Source organism: Chelonoidis abingdonii, chromosome 1 (assembly GCF_003597395.2).
Source record: "Chelonoidis abingdonii isolate Lonesome George chromosome 1, CheloAbing_2.0, whole genome shotgun sequence".
NCBI classification, from domain to species: domain Eukaryota; kingdom Metazoa; phylum Chordata; order Testudines; family Testudinidae; genus Chelonoidis; species Chelonoidis abingdonii.
Window position 1 is genome coordinate 125,134,982 of NC_133769.1, and position 26,105 is coordinate 125,161,086.

General features: G+C 42.6%; 1 protein-coding gene across 1 annotated transcript; it reads right to left on the reverse strand.

Moving 5' to 3' along the window:
- Window positions 1-2,421: 2,421 nt before the first annotated feature.
- LOC116834147 (solute carrier organic anion transporter family member 1A2-like) lies at window positions 2,422-26,105 on the reverse strand. The gene is given in 16 exon segments (XM_032796058.2): window positions 2,422-4,305; window positions 6,815-6,932; window positions 7,557-7,621; window positions 8,174-8,358; window positions 9,284-9,449; window positions 10,463-10,658; window positions 10,771-10,935; window positions 13,852-14,076; window positions 14,532-14,630; window positions 15,916-16,062; window positions 18,365-18,474; window positions 19,693-19,825; window positions 22,005-22,146; window positions 23,461-23,576; window positions 24,675-24,854; window positions 26,010-26,105. Coding segments are annotated over 14 exon segments (1,971 nt in total). The 5' UTR covers window positions 23,521-23,576; window positions 24,675-24,854; window positions 26,010-26,105; the 3' UTR covers window positions 2,422-4,145.

Genomic DNA, 26,105 nt, shown 5'->3' on the forward strand with positions numbered 1-26,105 from the left:
TACAAATTGGAAAAACATGGGAAAATTTGCTATTTCACAGCCATCAGTACAATTGGAAAAGGAAGGCTATTTTGCCCTTTTATTACGTATAATTCAAGCTACCTCTACACTACAGTGCCTGTGTTGGCATATTTATGCAGGCATAGCCCCCTGGTGTAGACACAGCCTATGCTAACAGAAGGAGTTTTTCTGCAGGTGTAGGAACACCATCTCCCCGATGATGTTCTCTATGCCAGCAAAAGCACACTTCTGTCACTATGGCTGCATCAATGCTGGGGGTTTTGTTAGCATTAGCTGTGTTTATCAGGGGTCTGATTTTTCACACCTCCAGACTGACACAGCTATGCCAATATAGGGTAGACCAAGCCTCACAAGTGTCGTTTTCTATTTCCTCCTTAAGTGTACCCATTGGTCACATTACACACAAATGCTGAGAACTTTTCATCTTCAAGGCTCTGTACAAACAACTTTAACTAATCCTCATGTGATGATTTGGGGTGATGTGTCTGTGACAGTGTACCCCATAAGGCTTTATGGCGGGGGGGGGTGCTTATAAATGTATGTATGATATAACTAGAATAGGGTTTTGCTACATATGCCATGTAACATATTTATGTAAAGGTTATGATCTACTGGTTATATTCATCCTAGTTGTATGCAGGCACCATTCGTGTGTTCAAAGTTATGTATACTTGCTTGATTTCTAAGTAAGCTTTGTGAGGCATTTGGTCGGCTTCTTTAGGAAGGAATTCGCAAGGTTAAGGACCTGATCAGGAGGCATTTGGGGAACAATGCATCTTGGAATGCTCCAATCCACATGAGAAGTCTTCCTGGAGACATACAAGATACCATGTGGACAATGGCTTCTGCCTGTAAAGACTGAGTCATGCATGGACAATATGACTTGCCCAGGTGACTTCAGAACTCCATCTTGGAGCTGGACTTTGCATAGGAGTGAGGAGCGGGGGTCTCCATCCACAAGAGAAAGTCTATTTAAACCCGTAGGAGACCCCTCCATTGTGTCTTCAGCTGCTAAAGAAGGAGTCTCTCCACCCTCTGAGGATACTTGAAGGAAACTAGAACAAAGGACAGTAACTACAGGGGGTGTGAGTGATTGCTGGACCTGGGCTAAAAGGAGATCAGCCTGTAAGAAGGGGGCATTCTGGAACTGGTGAGGATCTTATCTGTATTCAGTTTGATTAAACATTGATTTGTGTATTTTATTTTATTTTGCTTGGTTACTTACTTTGTTCTGCCTGTTACTACTTAGAATCACTTAAATCCTATTTTCTGTATTTAATAAAAATCACTTTTTACTTATTAATTAACCTAGAATATGTATTAATACCTGGGGGAGCAAACAACTGTGCATGTCTCTCTATCAGTGTTATAGAGGGCGAACAATTTATGAGTTTACCCTACATGAGCTTTATACAGGGTAAAACAGATTTATTTGGGTTTAGACCCCATTGGGAGTTGGGCATTTGAGTGCTAAGGACAAGCACACTTCTGTGAGCTGTTTTTAGGTAAACCTGCAGCTTTGGGGCAAATAATTCAGACCCTGGGTTGGAACAGATGGGAGCGTCTGGCTCAGCAAGACCGTGTGCTGGGATCCTGAGCTGGCAGGGAAAACAGGAGCAGGGGTAGTCTTTGCACATCGGGTCAAGGGCATCCCAAGGGGGTTTCTGTGATCCAACCTGTCACAGTATCTATGCCTGATTTATGAATTTTGGTTGATTTTTATGAAATTGCTTTATTACTGAATGTGCCTCCCAAAAGGGCTGTTCTGGCCAGATTAGGGTTGGCAATGACCTCCCAGCATCTACAAAATGCCTAAAAAAGGTTGGTGTCTACAGTAGCCATGGATTTCCCGTCATATGTTTTTACTAAAACTAAGGGTGTGAAAAGCAAATATCTGGTGCCTTTAACATAACCAGAGGGCTCAGGGTAGGTGAGGTCCTTTAGCTGGGTGGGCAGATTACCTAGGAGAAGGAAAACTCTGATTTCAAACCCCATCCATAATTTGAAACTTACTATTGGGTAAAGGCAACACTAGTACCTCCTGTTGACAGTCCACCAGGTCTAAGACAACAAGATGGGAAGAGAGAGAGCAAGTCCTTAGTCTAAACGGGGAAAGGCCCTCAGCCAACTCACTACAGTCTCTAGCACAAGATGACTAGGTTGGTGCAAGTAGTTTTCTTCTTTTTGTGGGAAGTTATCAAAGGGCTGTAATAGCTACTGGTTATAATGAGGAGTGAGGCTGGCCAGTATGCTTCTCCATGAGGGACTACTGCTATTGGTGGGAGTGGGTTTCATGTCTATACCAGAAGTTTACCTGCCTTAAGTCTGGCAGTCACTGCCCAATAGGATTTCTGGCACTCAGCATCTGAACTGACCTCTAAAGGGTCAGGGAGAGTAGCAGTCAGACAAAGAGTCAGACAAAAAGCAGTGACCTGCACAGGCAATGAAGCCCAATGTCATGAAAGACAGCAACTTCATTGGTTTGGACACATGCAGAAGATGAATGGAGGGGACCTAGTGAAGATATCAGGGGAGGAAAGGGAGGTAGGACAGAGACCCCAAGGAAAGCTGAGCAAGTGTTGAGATGGATTTCATCAAAAAAGATGGTAAACAGCTGGACCTTAATGCCACTTCAGACAGATGAAGATGGCTGATACTTTCATGATAACTCAACCCTGGTTGATGGGATAAGGGGATGAAGCAGCAGCAGCTATATCATTGAATACTTCAGTGGATGTTAAGTCAGTCATATGCTATCAGGGTTGGTGCCACATCCCTTCCAAACCAGGGACAATAGAGAGTCAATAACATAAATACTTCACATTCAAATGAGAGCACCTTAAAACAATGTGATGGCTGAAATCTAGAAGATCCAGTTGGACATGACTTGTCTACAGGGAGTTGGGAGGCGAGCAGTAGAATTTCCCTAGAGGGAGAACAAAGAGACTGAGGTCTTGGTACAGCCTTTTACAAATACAGAGAGACTCAAAGAGACAAAGAGGAACAAAGAGACTGGCTTTAGGAGGGAGAGGGGACCTGTTGACTGTAGGACCAGCCAAAGCTGAAGAAAACGGACAGCAGAGATCAGAGAGACTCTATGATTTGAAGGAGAAGTCATGAACTGGAGGTTTATGGCCAACAGAGGAGACCTCCTTGGATCCTGAAAGGACACCGACTCACATCCCAAAGAAATCTCAAGAGTGGTGAGGAAATAAGACAGGGATTCATGTGGAAGTGCGTCTTATTTTCCTAAATCTATGTATCTTTTGTGCAGTCTAAAGAAAAAAGTCATTGTGTTAGAAATCTTTCTGTGATCCCTGTGTCTATTTGCACTGTGTCCTTGAAGAGGTAAACTGTCTGAAAGGTTGGAGCTCTGGAAAATGTGTGCTTAAGCTACTCAGGTAGCTGGCATTAGTCTCAAGACCTAAACAGTTGACTGCAAAGTCCCAGCTCTCAGAAATGAATGCTAAATGCAGGATCTGTACTCTGAGCGTCTACCTAGAGACCCAAAGCCAGAGGCATTGCCTGGATTCTGCTTGGACTCAGCAAGCCAGAAGTACACAGGTCCAGTGCTGGCAACCAAAAACAGCAAGCTGTGAGTGTCCAGCAAGAGGAACTTGACCATGGCTATGACACCTCACAACAGGATAAATAAGTATTACCTGCATCTTGGGAAACTGAGGCACAGAGAGTTAAATGACTTGCCTAAGATCACAAAGTGAGGTTGTGACTGAACTGGATGTAGAATTCAAGAATGAAATCCTGGCCCTATTGAACTCCATGGCAAAAGTTCCGCTGACTTCAATAGAGGCAGGATTTTACCTCAGCTGTTTTTGATTCACAGTACTATCCTCAGATCATTAGCCTCTGTCATTTCCTATGTTATTATAAAACTGAGAGTTTCATTCTTTTATAACATTCACACACTTTTTTCCTGTGTACTGTCTTCTATATGATATTTTTAAGAAGAGAACTGAGGACTAGCTATGTGTAATTATATTAGTCTCAGTCCAAGTGTTCAATAGTTTCAGTCACCAATTATTAGTAAAGATCTGTTCAAGTTTACACTATGGGGCTGTCTCATGATGTGCCCTGCAAAAGTCTGAGCTTGAATGCTTCTCTGTTCAGTCATTTTGCTCATCTATGTTCTCCATTGCCATTGGTGAACTCTTTAAGGTCTTTCCGTCAGAAGATTTAAGTTGTTTCTTTAAAATGAGGAGAATTAACACACTTGGGACGTAGGACACTCCACGTAATATCGCTGGCAGTCCCAGGTAGTACCATCTGGAATAAAAGGCGTGATTCATTAAAAACACCTCTGCTTGCAGCATTAGAGCATAGCTCTTTGTTCTTGTCACTGTAAAACCTCACCACTTTGAAAGTATGCTAATGGCTTGAGCTGTGATTCTTTTGGATCTCATTGTACACTGGATCAGTACATGGATGAGGTAATGCTTATGTTAGGGTGGCAACCTTTCAGAAGTAGTGTGCCGAGTCTTCATTTATTCACTCTAATTTAAGGCTTCGCGTGCCCAGTATCATATTAAAATGTTTTTAGAAGGTCTTTTTCTATAAGTCTACAATATATAACTAAACTATTGTTGTATGTAAAGTAAATAAGTAAAAGTAAAGTAAAATGTTTAAGAAGCTTTATTTAAAATTAAATTAAAATGCAGAGGCCCCCGGCCCGGTGGCCAGGACCCGGGCAGTGTGAGTGCCACTGAAAATCAGCTCGCGTGCCGCCTTCGGCACTCATGCCATAGGTTGCCTACCCCTGGCTTAGGTTATTTAGGAAGTGTCATTCTTACTTCTGAGCCTATATTTAACCAATATTCTAACAGAAGTCTAGTGGATAGTGGCCTGCTGAATGGGGCCATTTTTTCAATGAGACAGAAATGAGGAGCTGAATACGTGTGTGTAGAGAGGCAGTGGGATACCCCACAGCCCCACTGAGGGACGGACCTCCCCTAACACCAATGTGGGCAGAGTCACTGGGTCCTGCACCTGCCCCTCAGAGGTCACGGCACAGATCCGGACGTATAAAAGCTCACCAGCAGAGCTCAGTTGGGAACCAGCCGCCGGAGAGGCCAGACGTCTGCAACCGAGCTCCCTCCGGGGAGACAGCAGAAGGTCGCGGCCAGCTTGAGGTCGCTCCGGGCTGGCCGAGCCTACCCCTCGCACGTTACCCCGAGGAGGACTGGCCGAGCCTACCCCACGCTCTTTACCCCGAGGAAGACTGGCCGAGACTACCCCACTCCAGCTACCTCGAGGAGGAGCTGAGCCTGTCTCTTGCCCGCTACCCCGAGGAGGAGCCAAGTCTGCCTCTTGCCAGGTACCCCGAAGAGTAGCCGAGCTTGCCCCTTGCCAGCTGCCCCGAGGAGGAGCCGAGCCTACCATCCGCTACTTACCCAGAGGAACCGATGCTGTTCGAGACAGCCGGTGATGCTACCATGACTCAGATACCCTATGAAGGGGAGAGTGGAAGTAGCCCGGGGGCAGCCAACTCCAGTCTGGCTGCAGCACTGCCTGAAACTATGTCAGTGTGTTGCGGCCAGGATCCCCACTAACAGCAGCGAGTTTCTGCAACTGCTAGAGCCCCAGGCTGGGACGCAGTGGAGTGGGAGGGCCTGCGTCTCCCCTGCCACTCACTCCTTGGGCGGCAGATTCCCCCTTTTCTGTGGCCTGGAGAGGCTAGGACCTCCTATTGTGGAACTACTGACTTAGCCCCTGCCTAAGGGCCTGAGTCTCTGACTATTTGCTTGCTGCTCCGCCCTGCCCTAGGGCCGGGGCTGCTATTGAACTGCTGACTCAGCTCCTGTCTAAGGGCCTGAGTCTCTGACTGTTTGATTGTTGCTCCGCCCTGATCCAGGGCTTGGGCTGGTATTTGGACTCTTGACTCAGTCCCCGCTTAAAGGCCTGAGCCTCTGACTGTTTGCTGGCTGCCCCGCCCTGACCTAGGGCCTGAGCCGCCATTTGACTATTGAGTCAGCCCCCACTCCAAGGGCCTGAGCCCCTAACCGAGTGTGCGTTGTTCCCCATGACTGCAGAGCCATTGGCCAGCGAACTAGAGCGAGACAGTGGGATACCCCACAGCCCCGCTGAGGGATGAACCGCGGCCAAGCCGCACCACAGTGTGGTCTTTAAAGATCTCACAGCATTTCTTCTAGGACTACAGAGGGCGATAGCCATGGTATCCTAGACAAATTCCAACTTAGAAAAACTACATTCTCTCTACCTGAATTGCTCCTGCGATTCCATTTGGAGACCATGTCCTTCACTTCCTATTCAAAGATGTTATGCAATGCTGCTGTCAGCTGCTAAACAGCTTCCACTTTTCCCAACAGCAGCAGCTGCATTTCAGAGGTAGAAGCCCCGTGGGGTAAGGCCTGTCTTTTTGTTAGGTGTTTGTACAGTGCCTAACACAATGGAATCCTAGTCCATCATTAGGGCCTATTGGCGCTATGGTAATACAAATAAATAAACAAACAAACACAATAATAAAATAATAATAATAATACTTACACCATAATAAACCATTTTAAGATTCTTTGTGATGAAAGGGGTTATATCCAGGCATGATGCAATAACAAGAAATTTTGTTCAGAAGCCGTTATTGAAACAGAATACTTGGCAAAGGTAACCTTAACAGGGAACTAGGTTGATAATAAAGAATATGTTTATGGCCAAATCTATAATCCAATTTTGTGGGTTGTCAGCTAGAGGAAGCAATAGAACAGATACTATAGTGATGAACACAGTATAGATATAGATAGGTGTGCAAAAGAAACTGTACCTGTATGTAACAATGTCATACATCCTACATGCTCCTTCACCACCACAACTCAGAGTTCCCCATTTCAAACATGTTGAGTCTATCAAAGCTCCAAAATAAATGGGAGATGGAATTCCAGCTAGAAGGGAGAGAAAGGTGTGACTGGGAGGATAATTAAGATGTTTTTCAATGTTTTTGTAAGCAGCACACTTTTCTGCTGATTAATGGAATATAGGATCATCACTGTTCCTCCCTCTTCCTACATCAGCCCCCTTATTTATAGTTCATACAAGCTTCTCTTTCCTTAGCCTGCTTCTCTTATTCCCACCTAAGTAGTTTCTTCCTTGATGCCTGTTTAGCACTTTATACACACTTCAGTTTAAGAACATACATACTGTAGTTGCCATTCAGAGTCAACATTTGCCCACACTCATCAAACAGAAATATTTAAGATACTTTGGGCGAGACGTTCTCTTCCAGCTGAACTGTACTCAGTGAACATTTGGCAGGAGGAAAATGGCACAAGGTGGCTTTAAGATGGAGGCTGGTCAAGTCCCTGGCATAAATTAGCCCAGACTGAAAGTTGCTCTAATTTGCACCCAGATGCCTCTGGCTCTAAAGCAAAGCTCACGTTTGCCTGGCCATGCCCGCTGTACCAGCAGTTCAGAGACCTTTTTTTCAGATAAGTGGAAATGCATATTGTGAATACAACCTCTGCATTTGTCTTGTTTGCACTCACAGCATGGTTTAAAACATTTCTTACCAAATGCTCTTGAAGTAAGTGTATGGATACCCACACCAAATGACTTTTCTTCAGGCTTTAGAGACCTAAGTGAGAATTGCATTGTATATTGAACAACATTGGCAATATAAATGTGAAACAAGGTTGCCATTGGTTTGTCAATCAAATTCTGTATCAATATAACTACCTTGGCCATTAATTACAGGGGTCTATTATCTTGATTAAGTGGCTCTCATGAAAGAGGAGGTCTTTTCGAGATCCTTGACCAAGACCTTTGAACGACCAGAGGAAAGGCTGCCCTCACATTACCATTCACTGTTTTGCAATGAGCCCATCACAAGATGGGACCAGACTTTGGGAGTTAAATCAAGGCTGTGTTTATATGCATGCTGAACAGATATAATCAGTAAATTCATAGTATTATGCACTTTGCTAAGGCGTCAGTAAACTGACTCAATGAGCTCCCATTAATCTGGGCAAAAGCAAAATCACCTTCCAAAGTTGAGAAGGCTTATCCTGAAATAGAAGCCCTAACAATCAGCATAAGAAGACAGAGAACCTCCACCAACTCACAGGGACTCATGACCTCAGTATAAAATTTCTAGTAGGGTGCTTACATCAAGCGCGTTCTACTATACCTTATTAAAACCATATAGCCAGGCATGGCTCCTAAGGAATAAATGAAGCTGCAGACTATGGATAATATTAAAAAGTACTGAAGCATCATGTCACAGTTTGCTTCTTTCTCACACTGACCCAGAACCGCAGAGACATTTCCAGATGAAAATCCAGAAGCTGCAACACAGGTGCAATTTTCAAATACCTGTCAAAAGATGGTTTTAATCATTTAGGCCCAGACTACAATACCCTTACACTGAGTAGTATCTAACACCATGTGAGGTGCCAATGAAGTCAATTCACAGAGCAAGAGAATAACGAACATGGGTAAGGCATCAAAATCTGTCCCTCTGTGTGATCTCGTAGTTATTTAAAATGTTTTTATTGGTTCTCAGACTTTCTAAACTCTTCTTTGGTCTGTTTCTTATTTTGTTGTATTGCAGTTTTCATTCTCAGTCATGTTCCCCTAGCATACAAGAATTTATAACTAAATCCTTATGGAAAATTCTTACCGCATTAAGATGATAACCTCTCCACAGGGTTTTTGTTTGTATGTTAGCCATCCTGTTAGACATCATTATAGCCCTGCTTTAGAATTGTATTATTGTTGTGAGATTTCTAGTGCTTCCCAGTGTTTAAAAAGGTGGAAGGGAGAAGGGGGTGCAAGAGTCAAAGACCTGTCCTTCCCACTCCCCATTTAAAAGTGCACTTGGTTGATGAGGGGGACACTTTAAGCACTATCTTACCAAAGCTGCTGCTTCCAGATTATGATAGATCCCCAACTTTTTTAGACCATTTTAAACACTGTCACTTCCAGGTTTTAGACAAGTAGAAAATACCACAGACATAACTTCTCAAATGCATTTTGGTATTTCCATGTCTGTCTATTCCATAAAAGAGAAGAAGCTTGTTCAATCTTCTGTTTTCTTTAAACTTAATTGAACTTTTTCAAGCTTCAAATTTTCAGATTCAGTTTGAATTTGGGGCAAAGGGTCAGGTTAGTCACTATTGTATCCAAACCTCTTTGCCCATCTCTAATTATCACTCTATAAAGTCCCAGTCAAATGTATATGTATATATCCACTGCACCGTGCTATCTAGATTTCATAATTTGAGCTGGTATGCCTTACTGTATATTTTCTTGTTCCATCTGAAGCTCTACAACCAGCAAGACAAGGTGAAACATACATTATTCCATTCTCCCCACAAACAGGCTCCCACACTTTAATTGAGCAATCACAATCCCTGTTGCAGTCAGCAAGTAGGGTTATTTCCATGTATGAGACTTGTTCTTTTCTGAAATATATTTAAAAAGTGAACAAACAATTCAAGAGTTAAAAAACAACCATCACTACGACCACCTAAAACAACCCCCCAATAGAAGCTTCTTATCATTGACTACATAAACCCTCTCAGTAGGTCAGGAGCTTTTCCAGGACTTAGCCCTGCACTTCTTACATAAAACATTCATTGATCAGCCCCTTAGGGTTTAGTATTTCTTCTGTGTAATTTTTTTCATTCAAGACATTGTACAGTCCACAGAGATATACTATGACTGCTGTACAACATGACTTTTATAGCCTGCGGTGCTTATATCGTCTACTCATGTATGTGTGTGTGTGTGTGTGTATGTAAGTATAGGTTTGTATACACACAGGCACACACCTACAGATTAGTGGCAACCTTCAAATCAAGAAACTGCAGATAAAACATTCCATGTTATCAACATGAAAATAATATTTAAATAACAAGCTCCATAGGTCCCTCTATGTTATTGCGATTGCATATCTAAATGGTCAGCAAGACACATAACTGGCCACTTACATCAGCAAATATCTGACTTGAATGTACAATTGTATTAGTCACATGTGCAAGTGGGACATGCAATTGTATGTGCATTTTTGTTTATGTATTGTTGCATGGAAGCTTTAGAAAACTAGAGGCACACAGGCTATTTTAAATGTTCAGAACACATGACCACAGTTCACAGCACTACAGCACTTTCACCTCCTCCACTACATCTTCCAAGGACAGTACTCAGTGGACTTAACCCACCATGTTAACTAACTTTTCAACACTTTGGTTTTAGATAAAGGATGGGAGGATGGGCAGAGGAGGGAGAGAAACTCACTGCCTTTGCCTCCTTGGACATTGATGGTTTGGATAAATTAGAACCTGAATCTGAAATGTTCCTGGTTTTGTTTGTGCAAAACCAAACTGTGGACTCCTTGGCCCGTTTCCAACTAGAAAAATTGTTTTATTACAAGGGGATGATGGATCAGTTCAGTAATGTGATTTAAAGAACATACCCTTCATAGGAGACTGTTAGACCAGCAACTGGAGAATTTTCACAGACCGTGAAATAAGCAGCAAAGTAGATTAGGTATTCAGTTAAAGAGATCCAAAAGGCTATGTTGGCAGCTTGAATGGTACTTATTTTGAATTTTTTCATTAGAAAGCCTCCAAGAAAATATCCAATGCATATAACTGGTAAGTTGTAAACAGCTATAAAGACACAAGCAAATAAAGCTTTTCTTGTTGTGCAAATATTTATCATATAAAGCTCTCAGCATAATCACCAGCTGGTAGGCAAAAACGAAATATAATGGGAGTGTACCTATTAAAAAGATGGCCTGTGATGCAGATTTCCCATACTGTTGTTCCAAATATTTTGGCATGAAGGTTATCATACCATTGAAAGCACTGAACTGCATCACAGTTATGCATATAAACAACATATAAACTGGATTGTGAAACAGACTCCTGAGGAATGGGATGAAATCTGGAATGAAAGAATGTAACACGTTATTTTGAAGCTTTACAAGATGACATTGCTTATTGTGGCTGAGGAAGGAGGGAAACAGAGGTGGCCCTAAATTGGATCCAGTTCAAATCTGGGTTTGGTCAGAGGCCACAGACCTATTGTAACTAATACCATCTGGAATGGTCCCCTGGAGGGTCTTTTGTTAGCCCAGGATGTCCCTCTCCTACCCCAACACACTCCAATCCCAGTGCAAGGAACTGTCTGTAAAGCACAACTGCGTGCTTTTCTTTTTTTTCTCTCTTTTTCTTTGCATGATGTATTTGTATAAGCCCTTCTGGTTGCTAATAAACCATTTGGGTAGCATTAACTCATTCTGAGTTTGGTTTCCTGCCCTCATCTTTTAAACAAAAACCTTCACTGGTTTGCTTCTTGTTTGAGTCTTCCGCTCCCCTCCATTTCCAATACAGGACCTTTTTTTGTCCTCATTCCTTTCATGCAGGCATTCTTGGTTCCGTGCATTTTTCTTTCATCGTGGAATTCATATACATTTCATTTTTAATTATGACTTCTTTAAGCATGCTCCACATATATTAAATATACATGAATATTAATGCTTCTTCCCACTACACCATGCTAACTAGATCTCATCATTCTTTCAGATTTTGCATTCCTGAAATGCTACACTGCTAGTCTCATAATGGTTACCTAGGATCTAATCACTGGCTCCTCCACCATACTTCTAAGGACTTGATCCTGAGTTCTCATTCAGTCAAACCTCCCACTGATATTAGTGGGACTGGGTTTCTTTGGGAGTTATGCTTGTGAATCAGAACCCAAACCATAAAAAAAAACCTCTTGTTTAATTTTTTGCACTAGCTAGTGTGCTGATCTATTGTCAAGAAACTTTGCAAAACAAACACAAACTTTTAGAACACAATGACCACAATTTATCGAAAATGGGCACCACTTTTCATTGAAATGTGTCCTTCAAGGGAGGGAGGACTAGTATCTCAGTAAATGAGGGCTAATATATCAGTCCCACAATATTATTTAGTTTATAATAAAAAAATCACATGGCTCTAATGGCTCAAATGCTACGAGCAGGCTGCCTTGTTTGTAGATGCCACATGGTCTAGAATCAAAACATTCTGGGGAAGGCAGGGCCGCTCAGAGGATTCTGGGGGCCTGGGATCTTTGGTGGTAATTTGGCGGTGGGGGGGTGTCTTTCCATTCCGGGACCAGCCACCGAAGTGCCCTGAAGACCCGCAGCGGGGGCCCCCTGCTGGCAAATTACCGCCGAAGCAGGACCCGCCGCCGAAGTGCCCCGAAGACCCGCAGCGGGGGCCCCCTGCTGGCGAATTACCGCCGAAGCAGGACCCGCCGCCGAAGGGCTGGGTCTTCAGCGGTAATTCGGCAGCGGGGGGCCTCCGCCATGGGTCTTTGGGGCACTTTAGTGGAGGGTCCCGGAACAGAAGGGCCCCCTGCCACCAAATTACTGCCGAAAACCCAGCTGCACTTCGGCGATGGGTCCCGCTTCAGCGGTAATTCAGTGGCGGAGGGTCTTTCCGCCCCGGAGCAGAAGGACCCCCTGCTGGCGAAGACAGGGAGTGGAAGAAGCACCAGGGGTCCGGGACCCGCGAGAGTTTTCTGGGGCCCCTGAAGCGAGTGAAAGACCCTGCTTCAGGGGCCCCAAAACACTTTCGCGGGGAAGGGATGGGAGTGTTAAGTTGAACTACACAAAGTGGATTTTTCACTTGAAACCAAGACACTTTTTAATTAGGGATTTTTAGGGTCAGTGGAACTTCCACATAAATATAATAAAAAGTGCTGCTCCTATGAATGATAATAGAAAGAAAAGTGCTCTCAAATAACACTACAGGACTAGAAATTCTGAGCTATGGAATGGGCACCTTTCTTTGTCAAAAGATTACTTCATGGAAGGAAAACTGACTATTGATTTTTGGACTACATGAATGAAAAGAAACGACCTTGTATTTAACAGAGTGAAGATTTAATATAGGTTTTTAAAAGTAACTAATGATTTTGGGTACACTGAATGTGAAGTGGCACCCATCTTGAGACACCTTCAAGGGATAAGATTTTCAGAGGGCATGTGCTCAGCCCTTTCTAAAAATTAGAGCCTGTTAAAATATCTCTGTTGGGACATCCACTACCACTAGCCGCTTCTGACAATATTCTCCTATATTGAATTTTATTTATTTATGTTCCTAAAGGGCCAATATGAAGAGCTGGAAAACACACAGAAATTAAAAGAAAAAACAAGGTATAGCACATATAGAAAACCTGGAAATTTGCAAATATGAAGCTTGTTATCTCTCTCCGTGCAAAAGGAAAAAAAAATTGCTAAATCTTTCTGGATAAAATCCACCTGTTTTGAGAGGCCTATGAACCACTTAAGTGCCTTGTAGGTCCTGTTTTGAGGATTTAATTGGGACTTAAGAGGTGTGCAGGCCTTGTGCTGGTTCTCTGCCTGGGGAAGTGGGGACGGGAGAGGATTTCACCATCTAAGACTTGCAACTTCCTATGATTTTTTCAGTTTCATTGTCTAAACTTTTGTCAGTGTTCAGTAGTCTTACCCAGCTCTAGTTATAACTAGTGGTTGGCTGGAAGCAAAACTCCAGATCCAAATATCCCTGAAATTTAGGAGAAGTGGAGAGGTGAACTGGATCTCAAATTCACAGTAGGTGTTTATCTCTATAAGGGGCCAATCCAAAATCCCAGATTCAACACCCTTATACTTTGGAGAGTTTAAAATCACAGTGTGAATGGTGCAGCTTGGTACCATCTTTAGTTATAAAACACAGAGTCCAGTCATATAGAGAAAAGAAAGACTTACCTAGCATGGCACTGGTTTTAATGTGTTCTACCATATAATGACAATGGTACATTCAGGAGATAGTTAGCTTAACTTACCTTTAGTGATTTCATGCACTTTCCATCCAGCACCTCTCTCTTGTAGCAATGATGTATTTCTCATACTTAATGACTCAGTCTCATTTGCTAGTCCCTCCTTTGGAAGGGATTTGGGCAGAAAACAAAAAGGTATTCCAGCGAGCAGACTTACTGATCCACAAATCAGAATGCCTAGCCACCATGCTCCAACCCAACGGGCATCAGTAAGTGTTAGAGTCACCTCTTCTAAAAGTAAATGGACATACATCTGATTAACTCTGAGTTATCTTTCCCTGTGGTCATTGGTTGTGCTGGTTACTTCTCATATTTAAGATAAAATAAAACTGTTTGAAAGATTCAAAGTATCTCTTTAAATGAGGCTTGTGGAGGTTACCAATATCTCTCTCTTAAGCAAATCATTTATCTATCAAATCTGGGTGTTTTATATTGAATACGTTTTTCTTCACTGTTAAACTATCTCAGATTACAGAATAATTTAGCAAATTATATGTTTGACAGATTCTTTCACTCATGTTTGAATTCAGGTGATTTTGTTGAACTGAACAACATATGATATCCCATCAGAAAACTATTACTAGCAAACTGGCATAAAACCACAAGGGCAGTTGATGCTGAGATATACACAAATCATCCTTGTTGATTAAACATACAGATTTTATTTATATATATTAGTTCATTACCTATATCTGTGAATCCCAGATCCACATACAGCTGTGCACAATATGATCCCAACATTAAACCAAGAAAAGGACCTATCACAGTTGCTACCTGTAGGCACCCTAAAATTGGGGAAAGGGGAAAAATACACAAAATTAGAAACCATAGAGAGTTATTTTGATGGAAAATAATTTTGCTTTTAGCCTAGTTCAATTGATTGGGCACATAAGAAGGGAATGTTGTCTAGTTGTTAACGCAGTGGACTTTGAATCAGAACTCCTGGGTTCTCTTCCCAGCTCTGTTGCTGTCTTGCTTCTACTCTACTCCACACTAAGGCCTCAGCTGTAGCACTGTGCCCAGTTCTGGGTGCCACATTTCAGGAAAGATGCGAACAAATTGGAGAAAGTCCAGAGAAGAGCAACAATAATGATGAAAGATCTAGAAAACCTGATATACAAGGAAAGATTGAAAAAATTGGGTTTATTTACTCTGGGGAAGAAATGACTGAGGGGGAATATTTTTAAATATGTAAAAGGTAGGAGGAAAGTGAGAAAATCTTCTCATTAACCTGTGAGGAAAGGATGAGAAGTAATGGGTTTAAATTGCAGCAAGGAAGGTTTAGATTCGACATTAGGAAAAACTTCCTAATTGTCAGGGTAGTTAAGCACTGGAACAAATTTCCTAGGGAAGTTGTGGAGTCTCCATCATTGGAGGTTATTAAGAACAAGTTAGACAAACACCTGTCAGAAGAGGTCTAGTTATTGCTTAGTCCTGCCTGGTGTGCAGGGGACTGGACCTAGATGACTTATTGAGGTCCCAGACAGTCCTACACGTCTATGATTCTATAGGCACCTAAGCATATTTTGTTCTCTGGTTGACTCTTAATATCAGGGCTGCTTGCTTATAAATCTGAACTTCACTTGCAGTCCCTGTTCATCAATATTTGCTTCACGGGCCTGAGTCTTTCCATTGATTTTAATGGGCTTTGGATCAAGCCCTCTGGTTTTTGTTTAGTCAAATATACCAACCAAGTAACTTTTTCACTAGAATATTTACAGAAAGTGAATGCTAAGGGCACAAGGGTAAATCCTTGAACCCAGGCAGAATTCCATTGATTTAAGTGGGGCTCCACCTACGTTCAGGGGTCTGCCCAGTTGATTCTCAATGCAGGATCTCAGCCTACATGGGTGCAAATACAATCAATGAACATTCAAATTCATTTAAACATTTGAACAAATAGTTGAATGACATTTTCTGGAGAGTGCACCCACCTCTAACTATAGGTAAATAAATAAATAAATAATGGTGCACTATTTACCTTGAAAAGCCAAAAAGGGTGGGTGAGGGGAATTTTTTTTTAAGCCAGCACACACAACATGACACAAGACTGAGCACTAGAAGATATACCTATGTAAAAAGGTGAATTTTCTGTTTTGGAAAAATCCTCCACATATGAAATGACTAACGGCATGATGGGAGTTTCACCAATGCCCCGTATTATATTTCCTACCAACACAAACACCCACATCAAGGACCCAGACTTTTGTTCGCACTCTGTGAATAAAACAAGAAACATGTATTAGTGGTTTTAATGTCACCTGGAAATGAAATATTTTCTACAAAGAGAAATGAATACGAAAAGCCATCTAACCACTTAGGGTTTGGTAGCGCCTTATAGGCCCAGCCCAGAGAATGGGGCAATGAGGAGTCATACACAGTAACCCAGTCAGAGAACTGGGAAAGAGTTTGCCTCAGAGGCATTATGCCTGCTGCTACGTCACTTTATGGAGTGCAACTTACTCCCTTAACACAGTCAGTCAGCAGTGTTGGTCACTGCCTAGGCCAGTTCTTTGCCTCCTGTCCATCCTACTGGGCCATTGTCACTTTGAGGTCAGCAGCAGACAATGGTGCCTGCATTCTTGTGAGCACAAGATTCTGCAATTCTGCCTGACCTTTAGGTGAAGGTCCTTGCACCATGTTTTCCCCCTCCAAAATTGCTGTTTACCTGCATAAAGGCCTGGCAGAATTTGACCTCTAGATAATTCATGGAATAGATGTGTATCCTTAAAATGACAGACAAACAATTTTGTGAACCAAAAGTGAGAGATGACTGAAAAACAGCATTTCTGTCCCACGGAACACAATGATATTTCACCATTTGTTTCCATCCTAAATGAGTACAAAATATCAAAACTTTTCTTAAAATAAAAAAAGTTGTAGAAAATTTCAGTGTGGAAATGGTGCGTTATATTTTGACATTTTTGATCAAAATGAAACATTTTGACAGTTCCAAACTAAACAAAACTGGTTCTGGTTCCCTCTTTCCTGATTCTTTCCTATGGGTACTGCTACCTGGCTACACAACATCTCCCATGGTCTCTCCTTGTGGCTTGCTATGCTCACTGTTTTGGGTTGAACTCCCTGAAATGAAGAACTTTTTTCAATATTCCTGATCGAACATTTGCTGAAGATTATCTTTTCCTGCAGAAAATTGATTTTAAAAAAATCTCATTTTCCAATATGAAAATGTTTCACTTGAAATTTTTCTACCGGCACTCCTGAAAGCTTTTTTTCATTTCGAGACCTGACAAAGTTCCCAGAACTTATGCCACCATTAGGGCTACTATGAGACTACAGGGCTGAGCTAGCCCAAACTTCAACAACCTTGTCAGGAGATTCAGTTTACAGTTGTATAAAACCAATATTTTGTGCTATCACTTAAACTGAAAACTCAGGCTGAAAGTTCATACAGAGCTATGCAAATCTAACAATGTTCATAGTGAAACCAAAATAATTTGCCCAAAGCAAAGGACTGGGAATCAAGACTTCTGGGTTTTATTCCTTACTTGCATACTGATTTGCTGTATAACCTAGGCAGACTGTTTAACTTCTCTGTGTATCATATTCTACCTTCATAAAATGAGGCAAACAATTCTCTACATCCTCAGATGAAAGGTGATATGTAACACAAAGTGTGGTTGTTATACAGCATGTAGAGGGGTGAAAACATTATTTAAGTAGCATGCAATATTTTAATTTTTCTTTAAGTTCCAGAACAGTGATGCACAGCCATGAAGAGCTTGAAGGCCATGTTCTTCATTAAACTGAGCCGCAAAGAACCACCTAATTATGACATCCTGTCTTCATATTGAAAAGTTTGCAAAATAATATTACATCACCATGATACAACCTTATCATAGACCGATGGAACACCATGGCCAAAATATAACAACTTAGTGGCAGGATGCTATACCATGAGTATTTCATTGGTCTCTGCAGCGCCATTTGATAACAATATCATTAATTGACATTAATACAGCACTGGCAAGGTACTTGCCTGTTTCATGCAATAAAATAAGCTACAGACCCTAGTTTATACCACCTAGTTTCTACCCCATCACACATACCATCTATTGAAAGGGAGTAGATCCTATTTCTCCTCTCTGCTCCTACTCCTCCTTTTCTCCACTGCTTGATACAACAAGGTGGGATTCTTGTATCTCTTACCCATTTTCCCAGCACTTGCAATGCTGCCTAGTGCGTGCGAGGTAGCCTGGAGAGTGTTTCCAAAATCTGTGTTCTGTTAGCTTTTCCCACACCCTGGCAATGAAAGGAGCCCCACCCATTCCTGTGAACACTGTAAGACCTGCAAGTGGAATCTTGAATGTCTCTAGGGCCACAGACTATTACACTGCCCTAAAGAAAAAGACTAAGGTGAGGAGACTGCCTGAGCTCTGCAGCTTTTATACCTAACCTTGAGGCCTTGAAAAAGCATTAATGAAACACAACCAGTCTACTCAAATCATACAAAAGTAATTAAACAAAAAAGGAGCACTAGACATAGAAAGAGATGCACCTGCTGGTTGTTTCTACATATGTGTGGAGGACTGGCTTTGATTTATGAGACACATGGACATGCTTGATGAAGAATTCTCTAATGGTGAAAGGGCAGTTTCATACTGATACCTGTTTGAGCCAAAGTAAAATTAAGAGAGAATATATCAGATCCAGCTCATAAAGCTGTTCTCTTGTATTGAAGCTGTTTAGAAAAGGAATGAGCAGACATAATAAGAACCAAAACTGCATCAAAAGTTCATTGAATGTTCCATTCATTAACTGTCATCTCTAGAATAAAGAAACTGTCATACTGGATCAGATGTGTGGTCTATCCAGTCCAGTATTCAGTCTCTGACAGAATCCAGTATCAGATGTTTCAGATGAAAATGAAAGAAACTCCACAATAGAAAAATATATATTCTATATGTGCTTCAGCCAGAGTGCTGGGACTTGGAAAATCCATGCAGGAAAGAGTTGAATCAATCAAGGCCAGAGGAGATGAAGCCATGAAAAAGGATTTTGTAGAGGGGGATACAAGTCAGTGATGTACATGTGTGATATTACTTGAGATCATTGTAGGCGTCATTACAAACATAGGAGATACAGGAGAAAGAGACTTCAGGGCCAAGGAAATATAATAAGGTATACTAATAATTCTACTATGGTATCCTAATACGATAGTAATAAAGGGCAATGCAACTTGGAGCTGCATATGCTGAGACATTACAGAGCTGGGAGGTAATCATCCATGGTGACAGGTGCCCATTCGCATCAGGAGATGAAACAAAATGGAAGAACATAGATTGCCCCATAGGCGCTGACTCGATGGGTGCTCCAGCACTCAGCACCCACCTGCCACAGCTGTTTGGTGGTGCCACTGATCAGCTGTTTGGTGGCTGAGGGAGGGCAGAAAGCAGTGAACAGGTCCTTGGGGGAGGGGTTGAAGAGGGGTCAGGAAGAGGCGGAGTGAGGGTGGAGCCTCAGGAGAGGGGCACAGTGGGGGTGCGAAGAGGCAGGGCAGGGCCTCGGGAGGGAGCAGGGTGGGGGAGGGGTCTTGGGACAGAGCAGGGGTGGAGCACCTCCAAGAAAAAATAAAAGTCAGTACCTATGGGTTGCCCAGTAGAGATGTGAATCTCCCAACCATTAATCTGTGTTTAAGAGGTAGTTGTTAACTTCTGAATCTCTTGCAAAAAAAAAAGAAGAAAAGAGAAGGAAAAAAAGGACCAGATTCTGATACCCTGATTCATGCTGAGCGTACCTTACTCCACAAGTGGTCCTACTGAATAACATATTACTCAAGGGGAGTAAGGATACCACAGTCTGGTCCACCATTAGCTAAATACTCACCGTTCCATGAGAAAGTGAGGTAGTGATATCAAAAGACAGGCAAAAGACATAACTGTGCACCCCAAAGCAATTATTCTTGGTCTATGAAGTTTTGCACCAAAGTAACTCACAAATGCTATCACCAACAAGTTTCCTGCAGAAAGAAGAGCATGGTTCATTTTCACGTTTACATGCCAAATTACCCTATTTGGGTTTTACTGTACTAGCAAGGGGATTGGCTAGATGATTAAATAAGATGTTTCCATCTATGACGTCTGTATTTTTTGCGTAAAGTGTTAGGTCAACTAGGAAATATTCTGATAATAGAATGTTAAATAAAGTAGAAATCATGACTAAAAAGGAGAATATCAACTGAGGCTGTCAGAAGAAGAAAACAACCACCTGCATACTAAATTACTGCCGTCAGTGCAGTTTCAGAGAAATGTAAGTTACAAGTTAATGGAGAAAACAGATGAATACAGAAATCCATGTGAATTAGAGCTGGGTGAAATTTATTTAGCAAATAAAAATTTGCCAAAAAATGCCTTTTTCAGGGCACTGGCACTATTTTAAAATTTGGGTCTAATTGAGCTATTAATTTCAGCTGAAAAACAATTGAAAACAAACATTTTGAAATGTCAAAAGACTATTCTGGGTGGATTTGTATGTCCCTCACAGGTCCCTCCCTCCAAGGGCTCCATTCTGAGCTGCCTTATGGGACTGCTTGCAGAGTGGGCAGGTACGGGAGAGAAATGGAAGGATCCTTGGCTCCATCCCCCACCACTGCATCGGCCAGCATCAATGAGCCGGCATTCTAGGGGAAATAATCTGTGCCAATTATGGGGCTAATGCAGATTTCTTCCTCCTGAAGCAAGAGGTAATCAGGACCTACACTGTAAAGCACACACTTTTAGAGTCAAAGTCCAGTTCCTGGTCTGCTCCTGTAGCAGCTCAGCTACCTAGTGCCCTTTGCTCGAGACTTGTGCCAAAGCCACACATGAGCCCTATGTTTGGCCTTAATCAACCTCACTGGGCTCAGTAATAGCAAAGCTGAGAACTTGTCGTACAATATCACAGGTATGATCCTTTTCTTTTTTTTTTTTAAGACTCTTTTTGGATCTCATTTTGTCCCCACACACCTAGAATCCCAGCTTTTAAAAGATCATATTGAATCTAGGTGCTGCAGAACACAAGCTGCCCTGAGTAATGGATGGCCCATAGCTGCACTACCCAAGAAACAGACCAGAGAGGAAATTGTGACACTCAGAGGGATTCCTCCTTGCTCTGGGGCAAAATAATCTGCTGTAAATCTATACCTGTTGTGGTGGCAGGGGTGGCTCTAGCTTTTTTGCTGCCCCAAGCATGGCAGTCAGGCAGCCTTTGGTGGTGCGCCTGCGGGAGGTCCCCGGTCCCATGGATTCGGCGTATCTGCTGCCGAATTGCCGACGAATCCAGGACCGACGGGTCTCCCACAGGCAAGTCACCAAAGGCTGCCTGACTGCTGCCCTCGCAGGGACAGGCAGGGTGCCCCCTGCGGCTTGCCGCACCCCAGGCACACGTTTGGAGTGCTGGTGCCTGAAGCCACTGCTGTGTGGAGGCAGGGGTCTGTCTGTCCCCTCTCCCTGCTCTCTCACTCCCCACTCACTGGTAGCAGAGACAGAGTATTGGCCCCAGTGGGGGCTATGCTCCCCTAACCCTTTGATCTATGAGGCAGGTAGCCAGAAATAGGAGTCAGGAGGGTGTCACAATTCCAGGGGACAATCCTGCTCTTAAGCATTAAAGTATATATAGTTGTTTTCTGAAAACTGACCAGAAAAATAGCACCTTCTCTCTCAACAGATCTGCTCCCTGTCTGTTCAGAGTCAAATCTCCAAACTTTAGTTACAAAAGTATGTTTTTACAGCTTTTTACTCCTTTGAGATCTGCCCACCTGTAAAACGAGGATAAAAATACTTACCCGTGTAAAGAATTTTGAGATCTGCTGATGAACATGCCATATAAATGTTAAATAGTATCTTTGGTGTTAAACTGGACGTTCTATTGGCAAACTATAACAGTCAGGGGCTCTTTGGCAGCTCTTAAGCAGATCCAGGAGCTAGCTGAATCAGAGTTTGCATCTGCATTCCCTTTGTCACATAAATGGTCCCACTGATTTCAATGGGCCTATATACACGAGTCACAGTTTATAGAATCTGGTCACAGACACATCTACAGGTCACACAATGGCTGCAAAACCATACAAACTTATGAAAAACGGGAAGAGCTGTAACAGCCCCTCATCCAAGCTGTGGAAAAATACTGTTTTGTCAAAGAATATTAAAATAAATGATTACCAATTTCAAAGCTTCCATTAATAATGCCCACCAGAGAGGCTGGAATATTAAATCTTCTCTCTATCTGTGTGAGCATGCTATTCATGTAAGCCCCAGACATAGTTTTAGCTAGATATGCAAGTGATGATGCCAGCAGAAATACCTGGGAGAGGAAGAGAAGAATACATGCACAAATTAACAAAAGTATGGCTATTTAGTCATACTTCATAGCTACTTTCCCCAACAACGTTGTGTTTCCAGTGAAAGCTAATACTTAGTACTGGAGTTTTGAATTAAATACAAATTCAACTCCATACCCTTTATCTGCTGTACTTGTGCATAGTGTTTGACTTCAGTGGGCCTACATGCATCAATAAGGAGAGCAGGATTTTATCTTCCATCCGTTCACATATATCTGTGTTATCATTGCTGTTCATCCTTCAGAACCCTGGGATCCCCGTTCTTCACCAGACGCTACTTAACATGGAGTTCTATAGCCAAGGATGTGTTTGAGGTTCATTTTTAGAAAACATAGGTGCTCAGCAATTTCCCCATTGAGCAGATGTCTGTTGCAAGAGCGCCATCTGTGGGACTGAATAACATATGCACCAAAGGAAAAAGAACCCCAGCCAAATCAGTGACCAGAAAGGCCTTTGGCTTTACTTATGTGGGTCATCAGTTACTCGCAGGAGCGTTGCCATTGGCTTTGAGAGGACTACTTGTGTGAGTATCTGCTCTCCCATGTGAGCAGGGTTCATAATCTGGCCCAACGTTAGTAAATTTAAAATATTAATGGTAAATAATGATATGTCCTTTTTTCAAGTATTGTTTAGTAATTGACAAGAGATGATTTAAATACAAATGCACTCATCTGTTGAGTGATGCCTTTACATCTGGGGGTATTATTTAGTAAACACGAAATAAAAATGATAATATTTTTCAGTAACTTAACGATCATTTTCAAGCATAGGAAACGCTAGTAACAAACAGTGACTGTGAAATATTAATGCAAAATGAAGCCTCTAAGCTTCTTTTTTAAAAAAACTGGCACAATTCAGTATATTCAAAACAAAATATTAGCTCATCGCAAGTATTTTTGACTCCATATCTGACATGTCACCTTTAGTGGTTTCCAGAAATGGGGTGTCTATAGCAGAATCCTTTAGCGGTTTCCAGAAATGGGGTGTCTATAGCAGAGGAAGGGAAATCCCCTCAGTCCCTCCTTCAGTTTGGAGGGGAGTTTTAACAAGGAACTTTCAAGTGCTCCTTTCAGGGCATCACACAACTTAAGGTGATGGACATTAAACAACATTTTAAAATAAACTATGTTTGAACTTTATGGTTAACTGTGAGCTTTAAAAATAATCAGTGCTTGTTACCTTTGTACCTACAATTCCATTGGTTTATAACTTTTAACCCAGAGGCAAACAGCTACAACAACTGTGTGTATAAGTAAATAAAATAATTAAAAGATCACCTTAAGCTTAGAAATACAGCAGAATTTCTCAGTTGCAGCTGGTTTCTTAGTTTCTTTCATGATGCTTTTTTAAGGTGGCTCTGGATGTTTGCTTGTGAAAATTTCTAATGAGGCTACTATCATATAAAAGAAAGTAAAGAAATCATAGTAAAGGAATATTCTCAAAAATACAGCAGAATCTTTCTGAGATTCAATAATATCACTAAACTGGAGTAGTTTCCATTCAAAATAGTGAGCACAATTAAATACATAAATAAGAAATTAGGCCATTATGGAAATGAATTATAAACTTTTCTAATTTAGAAATTTTGAGACATGAAGCTCAAAACTTGAGGGTGCTGGCCACCTCTTATGAGATAATAACCACCAATGGTGATTAAAAGCACATAGGTGCCCTAGCAGGATCAGGCCTTTGGCTGATAGTCTCTGCGGCTCACTTGTGAAATGTTCATGTGCGTAATAGAGAAGGAAGATTGGCTACCAGCATAAAGCCATAATCTGTGTCCAGGCATTCTGATATCCTGTCTCCAATAATAGTCAGTACAAGAGGCTTCAGAAGAAAGAGCAAAAACCTATTATGGACAATTATATACTAACCTGCTCATACAAGATGTTTCTTCCCAACAACCGTCAATGAGTAGTTAAGGTATACCTTGAAGCACAAAGGTTTCTATCCATCACGATTTTTTTATCCTATCTAATGTAACCATGCATGTTCTTTTAGCCATATCAATGTCATCTAGTCCTATTCTGAATGCTATTATGGCCCCAATCCAACTTCCACTTAAGTCAATGGAAGCTTTCCTATTCAGTTTAATGGAAGCTAGATTGGGACCTAATCTCTTGGTTTCAAGTAGTATGAGGGGAAAAAAACAAAAAACTCTGGACTGGCCTAAAATATTGAACTGAACTGAATCAGAAACAGTTTTCCCATAAACATTTTGGTAATTATTACACTTTACTAGATTTGTTTGCTCAAAGAGCCTCCTACCTTTACTTATTCTTCCTGGTATTTTAGTAGATCTAGCAGCTCTGCTAAACCAGCAGCTGTCTTTAAATCTCATGCATTCTGGGACTTCTCCAAGATGTGAGAGGAGAAAAGGCAATACATTCCGGGGCACCACTGACCTGGAAAAGTCCCTGAGTGTTTGAGATTTAACTACAGCAGGAAGCCAGAATGAAGCAGAGAAAATGCCTGAATTGAAGGAATTTACCTTTAATGACTGTTGTCAAAGATCGCCTTCTTCTGCAGCACGAGTCATGGGTCACTTGTAGGTTTATACTAGTGTAAATGATGGATTCTCTGTAACTTGAAGTCTTGAAATCATGAACTTCAGTAACTCAGCCAGAGGTTAGGGGTCTATTACAGGAGTGGGTGGGTGCAGTTCCGTGGTCTGCAATGTGCAGGAGGTCAGACTAGACAATCACAATGATCCCTTCTGGCCTTAAAGGGCTCCATTAACTCAAGTTATATAATACAGTTACCTGCTGGCAGTAAGGGAGGGAATGTGAACAATTTAAGAGTGAGCTAGAGCTCAGCCAGGCCCTAACTTATGTGAGGCCGACAGCAGGGGGTGGGCTAGAACCTGCGCCCTCTACAGCTTAGTGCATGAGCCTCTACGGCATGAGCTAAAAGCCATATGACTGTTAGCTAAGACTGTAGAGCACACTCATTAACCTCTTTCTAAATCCGGGGTGCGCAAACTACGGCCCACAAGCCACGTCCAGACCATCAGACCATTTAATCTGATCCTCAGCTCCCGCCAGGGAGAGGGGTTGGGGGTTTGCCCCATTCTGGCGCTCCAGCCAGGGAGCGGAGTCAGGTACTTGCCCCACTCTGCATGGCTCCCAGGAAGCAGCCGTCATAACCTCCCTATGATTTCTATGTAGTACACAGTAATGTGGCCAGGCGGCTCTGTGTGCTGCCCTGTCTGCAGGTGCCACCCTCACAGCTCCCATTGGCCACAGTTCCCTGCAGGGGTGGTGCCTGCGGATGGGGCACCCCTGAGCCCCCCCCGCCCCAATCCCCTGCCACAGCCTTGATTCCCCCTCCCACCCTCGATTCCAGCCCAGAGCACCCTTCTTCACCCCACACCCCTCATTCCCAGCCGCATCCCAGAGCCCACACCCCCAGTCAGAGCTCCTCACATCCCTCCCCCACACCCCAGCACCTGCCCCTGCCCTGATCCCCCTCCCGCCCTCTGAAGCCCTTGGTCCCAGCCTGGAACCTCCTCCTGTACCCCAAGCCCCTCATCCTCAGCCCTACCCCAGAGCGTTCACCTCCCCCGGCACTGCAACCCAGAGCCCCCTCCTGCACCCTGAACTCCTCATTTCTGGCTCCACCCCAGAGCCCGCACCCCCAGTCAGAGCCCAAACCCCCTCCCACACCCCTACCTCCAATTTCATGAGCATTCATGGCCCGCTATACAATTTCTATACCACAATGTGGCCCTCAGGCCAAAATGTTTGCCCACCCGTGCTCTAAGTGGTCTCAGTGTCACTAGATGGAATAAAACACCACACCCAGAAGATGTGTGAGTTACACTTACACCAGGAATGGATGTGGATTTATCAGTTCATCTCTTTCATATCTTCTACTCTGCCTTATGATGTATTCTGGCTTTCCCATCTCGCAGCACCAGCTC